Consider the following 19398-nt stretch of genomic DNA (forward strand, 5'->3'; position numbering starts at 1 on the left):
ATAATTCTCTGCTACACTAATGCACTCATCCCAGCATTTCAGTAGTGCTTGAATATCATCAAGGTAAAAAGTTCTCCGAGTATGTTAGAGCTACAGTATGATTAGGCATAATCCTAATTCATTTCTGGAATACTAGCCTCCCAGGAACTACTTTAACGGCCCAGGTTTTAAATCAGTGGAAGCGAGGTCAGGACTATACAAAAAATGTGGCAATAATTGTCAGCCGAGTTCCTGTAAAGTGCAAGTCTTGGTTTTACTTGGACGCCTCGTATAATATAAATTATGCACAGTATAATTGCCCACAACCTAAATCTCTTACCTTGGGTGGGGTTTTCCTTTAGCATCACAGTGGATGACAATGTTTTCCCGAGGATCGACAATGTAATCTTTAGGAGACTGGTGGGTTATGGTTGGTGGCTGCGGCACTAAGGTCACACATAAAAATGAATTAATCAGGATGGTTAATTCTTTCTTTGACCATTTACCAATACACCGCAACGGCAAAAGCACTTGCCTTTAAAAGCTACAAACCTACTCACAAACTGGAACACAGCATATCATGCATTCATAGTGTCTATTTAAGCAACAACACCAAAAAAATACCCAAAAGCAAGCAAAAGACAATAGATGCTAGGGCTTAGCATGCAACACAGGAATGTCCTATAAACAGTACAAGCGTGTATTCTTTTATGTAATTGGAGGGTAACTTCATGCTGAAGAAAAAAAAAAGATGAGGAGCAAATCTTGTTGTTTCTTTTATTATTCCCAAAACATCTTCAAATTAAATATGAATGTAAATTATGTCATAAATCTCTGCACAGTGGATGCAGGTCCACAAAATGCCACAAAGTCATATGCAACACACAAGCAAACAGGAATTCCAACAGCAAAACAGGTTAATGACTTACATCCTTCCAGAACTTTAGCTTTCATCCCAACAGGAGAGAGGATAATAATAAGTATAAAAGAAGATCAGATATTAGTTTAGTTTTTAAAAAGCTGGCAATGTTACCTAGCTATGTACTGTATTTTTATCTCATATGCACTCCTAAGAGATATATGCTTATCGAATGTTTTGCAATAACTGATCATTTACACTAACATTTTTTTCTGATAGCTAACATTCTATTCACTTTAGTATAGTTATCATTAGCAAACATGTTTGTAGGTGCTGTAAATGTTTTCTAGACTTTATTACTGTAACTGCTTCTCAACCAGGAAAATAGCTTTAAATGATCTAATCTAAATTAACAGAAGTATTTTAGGGAAAAAAAGCTAAGCTAAAAGCATCTACTGTATGAAGCATTTTTAACAATAAAAAGCCACAAAACCTGCTTCAAATAAGGGGTGTGAATATATACACATTAAATTTACACTGGGTTCATGATTTCGATTCCTGATTTCACTTATTTTGTGTGAATGCGAGCAAATAAGTAGCCTAGAAATGAGCAAAAAGAAAAAAGCTAAAAAAAAATTTAAGCATTTGAAAATTTTAAGCGGCCTGTAGTAAGCAGTAGAATTACTGTCTGGTCTTTGAAATGCATGTGGCAGGATAATTGCAAGTTTATGGTGGTGTATCGGTAATGTGCAAATTTTAAAAACCTCAATCAATCTCTCTCTTGCTCCCTCACTCACTTGTGAGTGGTCGTATGTGCGTGCGTTGCACCTAAACATTAAAAAGGTGGCATGCAGGCAGACGTTTCTTGTGCGTACTATGAAATAAAATACTGTCAATGCCACTGCTTTGATTAAATTGATTCTCCAGCTATTCTAAATAAAATTTAAAGAAAGAAAAATTGTGACTTGTTTTTATTTTAAAACTATAGACAATGCAAAACATTAAGCATTTTTTATCTGTATACAACTGAATAAATCAAAAACTGCAATGAACAGAAGTATTAATGCTGTGAAATATATTTACCACCTCTTAAAAAATTAATTAATAAATGTATACATTTATTTACATGTATACATTTATTGGAGATATAATGTGCACTTAAAGTGTAAGAAGGAACTGTTGGGACACTGCAGTAAATTTGTGTATGCAAGTGTACTCACGGTCAAGCGGGACCTCCAACGCTGTAAGCACATGACCCAGGAAGAGCACCAGCAGCACTGTACCACAGTCTCTTAACCTGTCCATCATGAGCATGGAAGACCGCTTTTAGGGCCGCAGTTTCCACAAAAACATCCACCACTGTGACGAGAAACATAGTGATGAAAAGGTTAGCTTCACTAAAGTAAAAAGGAGTCTGAATTGAAGCGTAAAATCCAGAAAAATGTGCCACAGTAAAAGAAGCAAAAAGTAAGACATGTACAATGAATCCATTATTACATCCACAGCCTACCTGCACGAGCTCAATTACCTTATCTAGAATTTCATCTGACAATTAGTCTATTACATAATATTGTACTGTATTGTACTAATATTATAATTTTATAATTTTGGAAATTTGGAAATATAGAAATCATCTATATCAAAAAGGTCGGTGCACTGTGGCTGCAGCTGGCCAGAAATGGAACTTGCCTAATATTTACCTAGCTGGTGCCACTTGTGTATCCTAGTAGCCAGTGTAAAGTTTAGGTTTTAAATAAATCTGCAATTTGACAGTACGTACACAGCAACAGCAAAGAAGCCGTCCAGTTTGTAGGCATTTTCAAATGACCTTCCAAACCTTCCTTTGGGTAATCACTGTCCAACAAATACTGCACTGTTAAACTTTACTGAAACAGATACGTAGTTAGTATGTATGGACTCTTGCATTACATATGTTGTTGATATTTCTGCAAATTACCAAGTAACAACACTGCACAGCAATTACAGGAATACCTTTCTTGGTTTCTGTGTAAATACTAAAAAGTATTCAGGTACTGTACATTTTATTGGAATCCAGCAGTTCCCACAAATTTAACATTTATGCTCAACCAGGTACACAAGTGGATTTTGCAATGTCAAGTCAATTGTAGGATTAAATCATAAGCAAAAGAGCGCCGGGAGGGAAAATAAAGATTTTATAATTTTCACTATTATCATTATTTGTTAAGTGTTAATAAGTGATAGATATGATACCTCATTGTAGGCATGTTTATAATTTTTTTGGGGAAAAAATCTTCCTTTTTTATAGTGCCATGTGTGACTGTAAAGATGTTCAGCATCCCTGATAAAAATACTGTTAAACAAAATTAAATACAAACTTTTCTAACATTAAGTCAAGCATACATTTAGCCATTTTATTTCACATAAATGAACACGCTTTTTCATTTACATTGACAGAAATTGAGGGAGCCTGCACAAAGGAGAATCTAGGAATACTCAAGGCGGTCGAAACACCTACGCGGATCATTCCGAAAATAGATCATGTATATACGTTTTCTGTTTTACTGGGGTGGAAAAACGCGTCTTTTTGGCGTATCTTGAAGTCTGGCGTATTTTAAAGTGATCCAACACATGGTAGCTTGCTATGAGCTACTATACAAAATCTACAAAATATGTTGGATCTGGTGATCTAATAAAGTCAGCAGAAACGGCACTTTATATTGTGGACATGTGATGTGATATATTATGTAGGGATGATAAATTCATTGTTTCATAAACCCAGAACATTTTCAGCAACTTTTTCGTTTGTTTGTTCTTTTTGCATTACTATGTTTTAATGAATATATACAGGCTTTAGGATTGTGCGATACAAAGTATTGTATCCTTTTTCAGCTCAAGGCAATATAATGAAATTAATTTTATTTCATTTTAACCCACTACATAAACATAGCTATTCAAAAAATAGGTCACATGGGCAAAGAAATACCAAAAGTTTTTTTATGGCTGCTCCTGAGTGTTTCTAGATAAATCAATTTTCTAAAAATAAAAGTAATGAGCATTTTGTGAGGTCCACATTTTTGCAACATCATTGGTATATTCTGGTAGCTGTAAAATTGACGTGCTTTAAAAGTGCTTTAAACGACGACTCAAGACGCATCTGTTTCTCCAGTACTTGAATTAACCCCCCCCCCCCCCAAAAAAAAAACCCTCTTCCCAGTTGTGTTGGACTAATGACACTTAGTTATTAACCTAGTTAACCCAGTGTAAGTATGTATCCAATGATGTAAACTTTAAACCACTTTTTGTAAGTCACTCTGCCAAATGCCTAAATGTAAATGTAAATGTAAAAGAAATGCTAACTTTGGTTCTCCATGACATACGGTGTCTAAAAACACAAACACAGTTTAACATCTTAAGCCTTACCCATTGACACAGTGGCAGGAAAAGGAGTTCTTTTTTTTGCTTGTTTTTTTGTTGTTTTTTTAAAGTTGCTGAGCTGAAGCTTTTGCTTCTTTAGGAGATATGCATGTTTAAAAAAAGCTATGAAGCCCATACATTGTAACATATCAACAACCAACCAAAATGTCATGCACTAAGTCTTCTTTTTTTTTCTTCTTTTTTTTTGTGAGAATTGAACTGAAACACTTTAAGACCCTTTTTGGGGAGTGGAATAGAAAGAGCCATCACTACTGTAACATAAAATCCTGCAATCACATGTGCCTGGTTGCCATGGATTCCAAACCCCATTCTGCTGCTAGAAAAACTCTGCTCTTCAAAGTCAAACAGAGGGTAGAATGCAGCTGCCAATCATGTATCTGCCTCTAAAGGGCCTTCATTGTTGCCAGGCAGTGTGAATGTCCCATTACGCCACTAATCAAGAGAAGGCAGGCGACTTTAGTCCAACTCACCTGACACTGCCTATTCAAAATGTCTGGAGGATTCGATGTGTGAAAATGTCAAAACAAGATGAGAGAAAGAATAATGGGGAGGTGAGGAGAAGAGTGTGCATCAAATGTACCTAGTAATGGAGGGAATAAGTTTACAGCACTCACAGATGCATTAGTTCCACTCCAGTTCAAGTCTCCTGTTATTTATTATCCTTACTTTAGGCTGACGGTGAGTGCACCTTGCATTAGGAATCTAATGTAAAAGTCTGAACTATTTTTTTTTTTTAAGTCACAAAATTCCAAAAGCAGTATAATAAAATCATTATTAAACCAGGCAATAAAGAGTCCTGAATTGTCATTACACCAGACTGGCCTTATAAATGTCATGATTACAGCCATACGGTCACCTGTTAGGTATCAGAGGTCACATCTGCCTCACCACCTGAATTTACACAGCACTAACATTCTCACTGAGCTCCTTGAGGTGAACTTCAATCTCCCAATTCATCATCATACAAATTTTTAGTGACACATACATTATGCACCAAAGCACAAAGGCACAGAATGAAATCGTCACACATTTCAGGAAACAATTACGCTGCAGCAGAATAGGCCCTTCTGCTAAAACAGCATTGACACATCATAACAAGTGATCAAGCCTAAACAGTAGAGAAGCTAATTTGATTTGTATTATGCTAATATGAAGCCATCTGCATAAAACAACGTAATGGCTTCTAGCAGATGTGCTGGCTGCTCCCTTCACACCGTTGAAATATAACAGTCATCCTCAGGACACGCAGTAAAAGAGCGACACGCCATTGCCACAAACTGCAATTGCACAGATGAGCATGTTCAAGCTCTGTGAATCGATTGTGGCATGTGCTATAATAGGAAGCCTTAATACGTGATGTCTGGTAAGACAAGAGGCGGTACACCCGGCCTGCTTGACTTCTGCTCGCTTATCGCTGCACGGAATTGTACATTTGCAAGAGCAGGTCTCGGTTCACCATGTCCTCTGGGACCTGAATTTGTTAGCTAATTTAGCATTAACACTGAAACCAAACCGGCGTGTAGCTGCTGGCATGGAGGTGCTGTGTGGAAATTTCATTTGCTTCAGGCACTAAATAAAAGACAAGCATTCGCAAGCTGATAGTGTTTTTTCAAGCATATGACACTGGTATAAAAAAAAAATTACGAGCACACCTCAATGTTGAGATTTGTTATTGCATTGAGTATCATTAAAAAATTCTATACAGAAAATTTTCACTAGGCAGAATATTCGAAAGTGGGTCAAAAATTATCCGCATTCCAGTTATATTAAAGCTTTTGTTGGCTGCACTGTCTTACCAGCGCTTTCCTTTCAAGGCTACTGTCTCCCCAGTGTGCAGGTGTGAACATGTTACATCAGTTTATATGTACCTGTGGTTCAAGCAAAAATAAATGCCCCACTTGTGATTTGCACAAAAGAATATCAGCATGCAATGATTCGTTTCTTTGTGGTCCGAGGGGGCACCTGGTGCAGATACAACTCACGGAAGCGCATCAACAGGAACGTTGTGAATATCTGCAAACAAAATTTGGACCGATACTCTAAGGAAGGGGAAAGTTTCTTGAAGAGAATCATTACTGGTGACGGGACATGGATAAATCACTACGTGCTTGAGAGTAAACGTCAGAGTGTGGAATGGAAACATCCTCAATCACTTACCAAAATAAATATAAAAATTCAACCATTAGTGAAAAAACTGCTGCTTACAGGATTCTTTAGGGCCAGTATTAGGACTTTACCAGGGAAAGGGTTCAACAATCAACAATGCGCATCACAGTGAGATGCAAGATCACAGCGCCCTTGGATAGCAGTCTTCTGTGTTTTAGCTTAAGTTTAGGCTTCAGCTCTTTAATAAGCATGACAGAACATGTCCGCACACTTCCCACAAAACTTAATTTTGAGGTGTTAAAGCATCCTCCCTATAGTCCTGATCTTGCTCCATCAGACATACGAAGACATACGAAGATACACTTGTGATGAAGGAGTGAAAACAGGGGGCATTCGTAACTTGTAGCTCAGACTAAAAGATTTTTTAATGAGGGTTTAAAAAAAGCTTGTTGACAGATGGACAAATGTATTGAAAAACAAGGAGATTATGTCGAAAAATAATACATATGTATTTTCTAAAAAAAAAATAATAATAATTTTTTTCTTACCCTCATAGTATAAGTCTGAGATGTAAAACAATGTAAAGCAATGTCACAACAATATGTGCGCAGACTTGCAAATTTGTGTCTTTTACTTACTGTACCATGCATGTTTAAGTAATGCATAATATTAAATACCACATCAGCACAGAATTTCTACCATACAATCAGTTGTCCTTGAAAATGAATCTCTGAATTATTGACCAGCAGAACAACAGGAACTCTTTTAGATTAAACATAAAATCCAATATTCCATTATAGAAATGAGTATGTGCACTGAGCGTTACACAGGCTGTGGTTAGTCCATGTGGCACTTTTTCCATTTAATTCCTAAACATGTGATTCAGATCGATGGTCTGTGGGCAGGGTGATGGTAAATCAGATTGATCAAATTAGTCATATATATGTATAAAAATAAAATAAAAAAATAAAAAAAATAAAAAAAACACATACCTTAGATGACCAAGGCTCACTGATTCACATGGGAAGTGAAACCAGCCTATGTAGTCCGATCCAAAAGAAGATCTACTATAGCTCGAATTATGGTAAAGGTTAATGCTGGTTGCCATAAAAAGATGTCAGAACACACAGCGCATCAATGTTTTGGTGTCAAAAAAGAAGGACGTACTGAAGATAAGATGGGTGGTCATAATGTTATGGCTGATTGGTGCAGAAACACAGGCGAGTTTAGCATTCTATAAAATGTCCGCTGTATTTACCTTAATGTAAAATGCTGTTCTGCTAATGAAATAACTAACCCGTTGTCATTTCCCCATATCGGTGTTATGATGGGCTTCTGTGCATCCGTTGACTATTTAAATGAATGTGCATGTCAGGAACACATGGCCCTCTACATTCACTGAAGCAGAGAGTCATTAGGGTACAATCCTCCAGTTCTGAAATCGGCAGGGAGTCGTGTTTAATCAGAACTGCAATTAAAAACGCTGTCTCACATGCACGCACACACTCACGCATGCACAGACACACAGAATCAACCTGACCCTCATTACCACCATCATGCTGAAATCCTACTGCTTTGAGCATAAGGTAAGACCTTTATATTTACACTGGAAGAAATAAGGCTCATATGACACTTTTTCTTAAATATGGCCTCCCACATAAAAAAAAAAAAAAAAAAACATACTTTAGTTAGTACTTCTGTAATGCCTGGTGCAGAGTACTGACTATGTATTAACCCTGTGTGCAGTTTTATCAAAATGCCAAAGCCATTGTTAGCAGTAATCACAAAAGTACAGAATTGTGGCCATGCTCAACTCTTGGAGTGACGATATTACTCCATGCATACAGTATTTTACTAGCTGGCGAGACATGTGTTAACATTTCTTACTGCACCAGTCCCAGGAAAACCAGACATGAGAGGGAGATACACCTTGAATGTGACACCAGGTAATTGAGCAGCGCGTCTTAATAGTGCGAACATACTGGGTACCCATTCGTTTAAGTGATGTCAAAGTGAATTTGGGAAGGAATGTGGTGTTCCTGATGAACCCTTAAAGCGTGTTTTTCAGATGATGGTACAGAAACTGGAAACCCCCCCTGATATTCTTCTCAATGCGTGTAGGAACATGGAGTGTCACGTCGAAATGTGTCTGGCAGAAAACAGAGATCACTTCGGGCATCACATATAATGCAAGCGATTACGCATACATCAAAGTATGTAAGCGTATTTTTTGGGTTTAGATTGCTTCATCATAGCAAGAGTTATTACAGAATATTCGAGGTCTCTTTTAAGTGAATAATCCTGTATTTTATTAAAAAAAAACTTTTTCCTCAAACCTGCTCAAATGGAGTTATCTCATTTTGCAGTCTAATTGTTCATATAGTGTGAGTACCATGCACGACATGCACTGTTCGGCTAGAAGTATACGGACACGTCAGCCTCAGACTCGTTTGTTTTCTCCCCAAACTGTTGTCACCACTTTGGAAGCACACAATTACTTAGTTTCTATGCTGTAACATTGCCTGAAACTTCCCGGCCCAAACCTTTTCCAGCATGACAACGCCTCCGGTGCACACCCTGGAGTGAAAAAACGTTTCTGTCCTGCACAGAGCCATGATCTCACCCCCACTGAACATGTTAGGAATAAACCGAAACATCGACTGCACCCCAGGCCTCCTTACACATTAGAGTCTAACGCTCTTGTAGATGAATGCATTTAATGCACAGTAGGTCTTTTTCAAGAATCTCACAGATTCTGTGTCCAATTCTAAATATCCAATGCACTAGACATAGAATTTAATGCAGTTCCTGAATGGAAAATATTAATTTCTTTTTATCAAAATTTTTATTTCTTGTTTGTTAGAGGTCAAATGTATGTCTTTTGTTCTTAAAATCCGACTACATTTTCAGTACTGAGGAGCTTTAAAAAAGTACACTGTCTTTTGAAACCAAATACAGACCTGCATATGTTTCTTGAATTATTTATAATCTTTCAAGCGTAGGAGTATTAAATTATTTAAAATATTCACTGTGAATCAAGCATATCAGAATTTTTTTTTTTAAGTTTATAGCAGGTCTGTTTGAAGATTCTATTAGAGTAATCTCCTCTGCTACTTCTCTTATCTACAAAGACTGCTGTACAAAAGCATTCCATCAAGCGCAGGCCGAACGCACTTCTCATAAGCCTCTCATTAGATTTTATAATTGCAGAGAAGTTATGCAAATTATCGAGGTGGTTAACATATGAATTGGGGTCCTGTAGTTCGGGGAATGCACTTGGGTTAAAAAGAAGCTGGTCTCCTTTTCATAAGCACAACAACACTAAAATCTATACTATACAAATTACCAATGAGCCGTGTTTGGTGTTGTTTATGGTGTTGTTTTCCCAGCAGCTTTTTAACTCAGGAAAGGTCACATGGGTTTCGTGAAAACATGATTCACCATCGGAGCTTGTGTCATTTCCGTGAAACACAGTTTATGATTCAGCATTCTGTGTGATATGTTGCTTATTTCTGTTACTTCCTACGTCACAGTACCGGTTAAACCCTTTTTTATGCACACTGTCTCATCAGTGAATTTGTGTATTCATTAAGATACTCCGACTCAATGATATTCTCCGACCTTTCTCCTGCTATGTTCACAACACCTCTTAGATTGCTGTGTGTTAAAATCCTAATTGCTGAAAATGGAACTGCATTAACTAAAAGCAGTGGTGGGCATGCGAAAACAAAGCGTGTGACTATGCTGCCTAATCAGATAAATCACACTGATACAAAAATACACTGTGTATCATCCTCCTATCAGTACTTAAAATTGAAATTACTTTTCCACATAGCATAATCAATCCCACTGATACATCGACAATCTACAACTGTACACAGCCATAAAGCAACACTAAAGACTCCACAGAGATAATCAAAATGCCAACTGATACTAGAAAACCCGTCATTGTTTAAACACAACTGGTTCTAGTTTGCCACACTGCAGTGGGCAGGTAGAAACACTGCCATTGGTTTATCCCTTGATCTTTAAAGCAGAACATCAAATGCAGAATTGTGGTTCCTAAATCACTTTAGAAGTCATTAAAATGAGATCAAGGGCAGGCAGGGAGCTGAGAGAGAGCTACATTGCTGAAAATGACCTCAGAGAGCCCAATGCATTATTTATAAATTTATTTTATCAACAGGGTCACCGTGTGTGCTAAAATAGTCAGTGAGACAGTGATGCACACACACACAAAGAAAACAGGAGGCAGTAAATGCAAGCATATGCACTCAGAGGTGATCAGGTCTGCATTTACAGTACGTATGTAAATAACTGGATCGGAAACAGATCATTACTTGGTTCTGGTAGAATTACATGGACTAGAATTTTCGACTAATAATCGGAATAATACCCTAATCAGAACAAAAAAGCATGATGTAAACATCTCAATGAAAAAACATCCTTGATCAGAATGAGAGGGGTAGTGTGTAATAATATCGATAATCCGTCCAATAGTTAAATATTATCCATGTAAACACTCGATCTGATCATCTCTATCATGTGGAAATAAAAACATACTTTCCGCATGTGTTTGCCCTTAATGGGGCAATATTAGTTCACATGACGAGTTTCACATAACAAGGGAAAATTTGGTTTTATACTTAATCAGTAAATCTGTCAGAACAATTCTGTCTTCTCATTCATCTCCTGGGACTCTGAGGAAGGAGTCCTGACTGGCTCATATTTCACATGGAATAAAGCATCTAAGCAATCATAGATGAGACTGAATCCTTGTAACCACTTATAACACAGATGGGTTCATCAGGAAAGATGGGAAGCCTCATGGAAGCCTAACCTAACCTTAAAATCAGAGAATGATACTTCTTCTTCTGTTATTTCAAACATGTCAAAGCAGGCAGAAGCACTTTCCTCAGGGAACAAAACGCTTTATTATCATACGATTAAATGCTTTAAAATAGACTTATACATTGCAGCAACACAATTATAATAGATTAAAAATATAATGCTATGCACCATCCAGCTACCGTGTCTTTACAAGAACAAATAAAAAATGTTAGATGTTCTTCTGCGGCACTTGAAATGACAACGGAACAACACAGACAGGGTCACAAATCTGAGTAGGAACAGAGAATGTTGTGTTAAGCACACACTGACACATGCTACAAATAGGGGAGTTAGAAATTCAGAAGGAACAATAAAATCCTTTGCAATGCATGTAAATGTAGACAGATTGGATTTTTCTAATGAAAAGTGTAGCTAACTGCATTTCCCAACAATGGAGCATCGGCAGGAAGAAAGCTCTGTTAGTCAGCAGATCCTGAGGCTTATGAGAAAAAAAGGCCCATTGATGCAACGGATTACAATAAAGATACAGGGGGATCTCTGAAACAAACACACACACACACACACACACACACACAATGTATTTTGAGATTCCCTCTCTTCATTGCAATCTGTTACACTTACAGTACATTCAGCTTTCTTTACTCATTTACCTTTTGCTTTTAAGATTGTCTAAATTAATATAAAAGCGACTACTGTCATTCATTTCGGTACATATAGGATAATGATTGTGATGTTAATGTGTGTTTTGTTTTGCAGGGGTGGGGGAGACATACAGTGAATCTCTGCTAAAATCAGTGACCTCGGGTCACAGCCTATTCACTGCACTGCCTGTGCCATTCCAGCACAATCCGTAATCAATGGGCTTTTTTCTGTTGAGCTTTAGGATCTGCTGACTAACAGCAATGCCAGTGCTTTCAGCCTGCTGATGCTGCACTGCATGGAAATGCATTTAACCATCTATTCTCACTCTTCAACATATCACACAGGTAAAGTGGTAAGATGAGAGATAAACAGCAGAGCTGTTTTTATTTTTGAGACAGGACCTTGGTGTGTGTAAATTATTATTATTATTAGCGTGCTCTAAACTAAGTTTGTTCACAATTCTTTAAAAAAAATTATAATTTGAATCGGAATATTTATACAATCATGATACTTACAAAATTGCAGTACAAATTGAATCGGGTACAAAAGTATTGTGAAAATATGTATGGGCTGGTTTCGGGTAATGCCTTCCCATGGTTCCCGTGACTAACGTTTAAATACTCATATTGTAGGATTACTTTAGTTGAGGTTCTCTTTGGGAGTGACAAGTATGGATAGGATCAAGAGTCCATCAGAGGGACAACCCATGTTAGATGTATTTGAGAAAGTCAGAGAGGCCAGATTGAGGTGGTTTGGACATGTTCAGAGGAAAGATTGTAAATATACAGTATATCGGTAAAAGGATGACGAGGTTGGAACTGCCAGGCAGAAGGTCTAGAGGAAGGCCAAAGATTTTTATAGATGTAGCGAGAGAGGACATGAAGTTAGTTGGTGTGAGGATGCAGAGGATATAGTCAGATAGAGGCAGTTGATTCGCTGTGGCGACCCTTGAAAGGGAACAGCCAAAAGACAAAGAGGTGTAATCATAATGCTTGTAAAAATCATAATGCATCCTAGCAACAAGAAAATAATTCAATTGATTTATCAATTGGTCTATGAGTTGGTAAAATGCAATTACCCATCTCTTCCACACTTTTCAACATATCACATAGCAAAGCGTTGAATAAATGTTAGCTCAGTAGTAGGAAAAAAATTGTGGATCTAAAGCATTAATTTACATAATTGTTTCAACAAATAGGTAAAAATGCAATGTAATCTACTACCTGTTGATTGTTCCATGCAAGTATGTCATTTAGCTGGTGCATATGCAAATCAGTCATACAGGAGCTGCAGCACCTGCTCACAGATCCTCTAAGCAATCTGCATCTGATAAGCACAGGTGACCATGGCAACAACAAAACTGAGAAATTGCGAATGAAAAAATGCCCATCTGGTGCTGTCTAAGTCACTGTGATGAAATTGCCTTTACATTCAGCAGAATGAAGATGTACTAAATTGATTTTTTTTTTTTAAACCATGCAGTCATTCTTCTGTATCTCAAAAGGCTTCATTTTTTTTTAGGATCTATTCCCACCTGTTCTCCTGAAAGGTCACGCCAGAGGTGGTCTACAGCCCTTGCTCCCATTTAACAGTCAAACAGTATATTCCCGGTGCCAGGAAATACAATCAAATGGAGTGCAGACCTCTGAAACGCCTCTATTGTGAGCAAGAGCTCTCTGCTACACAGGGTAGAGCTATATGTAACAGTGGAAGGCGGTGTTCACTCATTAGCTTCTCCCCATTTCATTCCTGCCTCTATTGTGCCTCACATGCACAAACCAGACTCCCTGATGAAGAGACTGTGAAGAAGAAGAAGAAAGGACTGTGAGAACTGCATGAGCGAGAGAGACATTCATTCTAGAAATTGTGATTATAAAAAGATGCTGTACTCTCGAGGTTGATTTATATCAAATAAAGCAAGACGGTGTACTGATGCATACGTCATATCATGTATGCACTAAAAAAAGAAAGACAAAACTGCAAGCACATGTTGTACACGTCATCAATCACACTGTGAGCACTAGGTGTTACTGTGTTTGATGAAATAATCCAATATCCAGCATGGGAATCAGTAAAGGTCATGGCACAGGGCAAGTCCAGCCACTCCTTAGTCTCATTCAATTCCTGCAGGTGAATACTAATCCATTTCCCTTCACTGCTTTCAAAAAAAAAAACTCTGGCCATTCAGAGTTAGACCGCAAGCCTACAATACCTCTTTCAAACTGTGAGAAAATTAAATCAGTGCTCTGTGCAGCCCACAAGTGTGAGGGAGAATCCGCTGACCTCCCAGTGGCAACAACTAATCAAACATGTAGGATTGCAAAAGCAATTAATGGTAAATCTTTTCCCAATCACATCGCTTTTATTATTGCGTGAAAAAGTTTTGCAATTGCGAGTATGAGCTTTTAAATTCGGGAAGGTTAAGCCAAATAAGAGCCTTAACTAATTAGAATCCATAATTACTCTCTTAAAAATCGCTACTGGCGACTTTAGAGAACGCTTTTAGTTCAGGGATATTTTCTTCCTTTTTTTTCGCATCATCAAGCCTAATAATGCTCCAGATTTCATACTCATTACTGACTGCAGGAAAGCACAAACACACACTCATTCATATGCAAAACACTTCCGCACAGCCTAAAAACAGTAGCAATCCTTGTTCACTGTAAACAGGTCTTAATTGCAAAAACAGCTTCCCAAACTATCCACACAGTTAGTCCAATTTGGGCTTTGAATCTGGGGGCCATACAAGTTTCCCCAGTTTAAAGCTAAAGTCAACTGACTGCTTTCTAGCACCGCTTTGTTGATGTGCACTGGTCAGATGGGTGACCTTCTCTAACGTGCATCAATCAGCCAGTGAACTGTTCACCCAGCCGTGTCACTTAATGGACATTTCAATAGCAGTAAAATATTGATTGACACTCCAGAAGTCTATGTCCATCAGTGGCTTTTTGAGTCCATGCCTGCAGAACCTCTCACATAACCTTTATACATGAAACAGTCTAATAGACACAGTGTTAATGATGTTCACTGAATGGAATGTAACAGGCTATAGTAGCTAAAAAATAGCTAAAGACTAAAATTCTCAGATTTATAAGATTTATATAATTTATTATAATTTATATATTTAAAATATACGTGTTAAATAATTAAAGGGTTAAGGGTCTTGTTTAAGTGCCCAACAGTGACAACTTGGTGGTCACAGGGTTTAAACTTGGGATCTTGTAACTGTAATCCAATGCCTTAACCACTTTGCATGGCTGTGACGCTGGAGAACCCTTCTATAGATATCTTACAGAAAGCTGAACCATATCAATAAAGGTACAGTTGTCTTTGTTTAATAATGGCATCTTTTAAAATTATGGATGTTCAAGTCAAAGCAGGACTTGTAATAATTTTTTTTTTGTGAATAAAACCGATTTACAGAAGACACTTTAAGCAGTACAGTGATGAGGCTCTTAGCGCAATGAAACATATGATTGGTGTACATCTGTGAATGACAATCAAGGTTGATGTGGCTCAGAGCCTACTACAGTCATCCTCTTGAACATTCAACAAGTAAAGTCCTTAAAAATTGATGGATTATTTGTCCTCAACTTGTGGAATTTCTGGGAACTGTACTTACACTTATTCCTGAACACCACTTGCACATTACAGAAACTCAGTTGAAAGTTATTGCCACATTATCCATGCAGTCCTGACCATCCTCCAAGCCATTTCCACATGTTTGGGATATTAAGAGTTCCTGTGAAGCCAGCCTTTTTAAACATGAAGCAGGCAGTCCATATCCAAGCATTAGTGAGACACTGGAATAAGTGCATAAGTGCAATAGGAGCATGGAGAATATATACTGTATTTACTGTATACATACTGTATGTACGTATAGAGAAATAGTTAGTTTTTACTCTTATAACTGTGTTCTGTTATTCTGCACATTCAAAAGTCACAGCTTGACTTGAACGCCCCTCATAGTTTATAATTAGCCTTAAATCATGCAGATATTCTACGTAGGAGTCAGTGTGTATGAGCTGCTAATATAATGTATTAAAATAGGCACTGTAATATAATATAAGCCTGTGATTTGTCTCTCAAAGCCATAATGTTAGAAATCTGACCAATGTGAGATAAATGCAATCATTCCAGTACCACAAAACTCTTGTCTTTTTTTATTATTATACTGATAAAATCTATATTAATATTAAAAGCATCGCCAACATGTCTTTACATAAAAGGTCAGAGTTCATTCTAGTGAATGTTGTGATTCTGTAACAAACACATACCTTAAACACATTTGTAGGAATGGTGCTAAATGACCCGACTGAGCCCAAGTGTCTAAGTACTTTGGGAAAATTGCCTGTGCTGAGAGAGGGATGGATGGGATACTCTCTCCCCTATCAACATTAACCAATCATCGGCACCTGAGGGTTCAGGTAGCACTTTACTCTTTGAATGTTACAGCGCCCACTGACACTGAATGAGCAGAAGTAAAGATGTGGCTTGCTGATAGACTGTGCCCTTCATGGTTGGTAGAGAGTTAAAAAAAAAATTAAAAAAATACAATGCACTCTGACGCTCTACTCTTTATTAAGAAAATACTCATACATGCCTGTCGAGCATGAATTTAGACTGGGCATTTAATACAACAAATTTGCATATAAATCAAAGTACAGAGCACTAAAGAGTACATTCCTGGGAATCATTACAGTTATGGATTATTTGACAGCAAAGTGCAACAAAATGTTCCTATGGGTTTCTGAAGAAGCTGATGAATATGCATAAGGCATGAAGCATATGGCCCATTTGTAAATTTCATGATGAATACTAATTATTTTAAACATAAACAGTATGCTGTGACACTGCTGGTTAGCTATAAAGTTATATCAACTTGCAGTTTAAAGAATTGTAGAGAAAATAGTAGCTATGGTGAAGTTGGCTTGATTGCACTGTATCACTACAGTATTTCCAATCAGACAATTTTTTATAGGCTTAATTCAATATAATTCATTTGGCTTAAATATCAACCAGGATATATTTCTCATATACCAAATTATTTATATTGTAATTAACAACATGGAGTACTGGACAGTTTCTTAAGATAATGCCTAGGAATAGGGGTTTACACAGGCTAAAAAATATGTCTTTTAGGTTTCTGTTTTACTGCAACCTCTGGGAAAGCTTTTACAGTATAACTCTACTTAATGCTTTTCACCAGGATATGATAACTCTCCACAGCACCCTGCTCGCTCCTGAGCCCTCTGTCCTGCTCCTTAAGCTTTGTGCTTGTGACTGATCTTGATCCTGCTGGTTAAATCATATTGGCTTTACACCTACAGAGACCAATCTGACTCCTCACCTATGACTGTATTTAAAGGACAGGTTATCTGAGAAAGCGTGAAGACTGTTCCAATGAATTTTTAACGCATTTTTATACATACTGTAAATATGGAATATGGAAAAGCTTTATTGATTATCAGCACAGCTTGCCTTTTTTTCCTGGCAGCGCTATAAGACTTCTAAAAGCAACAAATATTCTCGTTGGAGTCTCTCTATTAACCCAATTTCTAAATAGAATGTTAAGCAGTAATACATATTCTACATTTCTATATTCTACACAAAGTAAATAGCATTATATTATCCGTTATTGGGATTGTTGTTAGCAATGCACACAAAACAAAAATTAAAATACCTCAGGTAAAAGTTAGCCACTAAACAAACACAAACTTCAAAAGCTCTTACTCAGAATGGTCGACTGAACAAAGCCAGTTAGAATAGGCATAGAAAACTACTGAATCAGATACAGCTATTCAGTGTCTCATCTGTTTCTGTTGTTGACTTTAGTCATCACAAAATGAGTATTGAGCAGAGATTAGCTTCAGCTTGATCGGCCATGACCGCTGATCGGCTGATTACCCTTGGATATAACCGATTCTATGCTGATCGCACATATGCTCTAGAGCAGTGCAAAAGAAATCTTATAGTATCGTGGGGAAAAGGAAAATTAGAGCCAAAGTTCTGGGTCAGAATTTGGAAATTAGTATCAGCTAAAAAAAAAAAATTGCAATTGGTGCATCACTAGTTAATGCTGCAATGCACTATTATTGACCATCATGCTTAAAAACAGTCAGAGCAAGGTCACAAAGCAGATAAAAGACAGAGGGCACAGAACAGCTAATCAATATGCTCAACTATATAAAGTACATGCTTAGCACAATATAACAGTAAACATTTATTATGTGGTCATAAAAATAATCTCAGAAACTCAATAAGAAGTCTGGATCTCACCACGTTCTTGCATCAAATACAGTGAATCAGGACTCGGAATTTGTGCCAAGTATGAGATGCCAAGACGTCTCAAACATGTTAAGTAGTCAGTACATAAGTGAACATCACAGAAAATGAATGTGACATAATCTCTGTGAACTCACCTCTCTCTCCTCTTCGCTTTTCTCCTTTTTATCAGAGCTTGAATGCAGCACCTGAAATCACAGGAAAATATATTTATAACCAATGTAAACTGTAATGAACCTGTTGCAACGTAACTGTAAATATAATGAGCTCGGTGACAAAGATACAAGTCTGGTGTCAGTGTTGAATTGAGGAAGAGCAAAAGACAGGATTCAGTTCCTATTACAGCTCACACATGACTTTCAAATATAAAAAAAATGTGTGAACTCTATGTTAGGATGAATCACCCAAAGGGGTGAAGATGATTGAGGAATGCTTTTCTGTCTAGAGAACGAAGATACAGCAGCCTTAAGGCCTGGGTAAAAACCTTTGCAAGGGATAAATGATCTCTCCAAACATACATCTCATCTCTCCACTAAGGTGTATGTTTACTGCTACTGTCTGAGGTGATGTAGGTGTCTGCTCCTGAAACACTCTTACCACTGTGACTCTTCTTGCCCTCCAGATCTGTTAATTGGCCCTTGTGACCCACTTAGTGCTATTGCTGAAGGACCCACACAGATACCCTAAAACGGAACTTCCCATAATCGCTTTTTTTGGCAAACAGCAAAAACCTAAGTACAACACCTTTGTGCGTAAAAACTCCTGCTTTAGTCAGAAAGACTATTCTGCACTCATTCAAGGAATATTTGACACAGTATGTAACTAAAGTAACATCCCTTCAACACACCAGGGGTATTGCTTGTTACGCTTCATAAGTTTTAGCTCATGAAGCGATGATGACAGAGTTTTTGTAGCTGTCTGGGGCAAAAAAAGCATAAACTGAATCCTCTAAAACACCATGAAGAAAATAAGTCTTATAAACTGGATTTACCAGATTCAAGATAAACGAAGGATTAATTCTGTTCACTCTTGTATCTAAAATAATATCATTGCTGTTGCCTTGGGGTGAGACTTACAGTGGCACTTCCAAATGTTGAGAAACAGCCCTGATCAGTACTGCAGCTACAATACACAATTTTGTAAAGAGCAATATTTTACTGATAATCCCACTATATCCCCTACACAATCACGTATCCCCTTACGAATTGAGTTTTTCCTCATTTTGTCTTATTGAGGTTTTTCCTTGCTAATGGAACGTT

The 19398-nt window shown here is 37.4% G+C and overlaps 1 protein-coding gene across 11 annotated transcripts in view; it reads right to left on the minus strand.

Annotated features, from left to right (window-relative positions):
• Positions 1-19398, minus strand: part of nrcama (neuronal cell adhesion molecule a) — an 87971-nt gene that overhangs the window by 29212 nt on the left and 39361 nt on the right. For 8 of the 11 annotated variants that reach the window (XM_053476905.1, XM_053476949.1, XM_053476934.1 and 5 more), the window contains 4 exons: positions 18277-18327; positions 2059-2197; positions 909-926; positions 320-425 (listed from right to left, as the gene is read on the minus strand). In XM_053476905.1, the coding sequence (XP_053332880.1) occupies positions 320-425; positions 909-926; positions 2059-2152 (218 nt within the window). In that variant the 5' untranslated portion in view covers positions 2153-2197; positions 18277-18327. The remainder of the gene's footprint in view (positions 1-319; positions 426-908; positions 927-2058; positions 2198-18276; positions 18328-19398) is intronic. The other 3 variants (XM_053476968.1, XM_053476941.1, XM_053476924.1) reach the window with 1 other exon arrangement.

This window comes from Clarias gariepinus, chromosome 2 (assembly GCF_024256425.1).
Source record: "Clarias gariepinus isolate MV-2021 ecotype Netherlands chromosome 2, CGAR_prim_01v2, whole genome shotgun sequence".
NCBI classification, from domain to species: Eukaryota; Metazoa; Chordata; class Actinopteri; order Siluriformes; family Clariidae; genus Clarias; species Clarias gariepinus.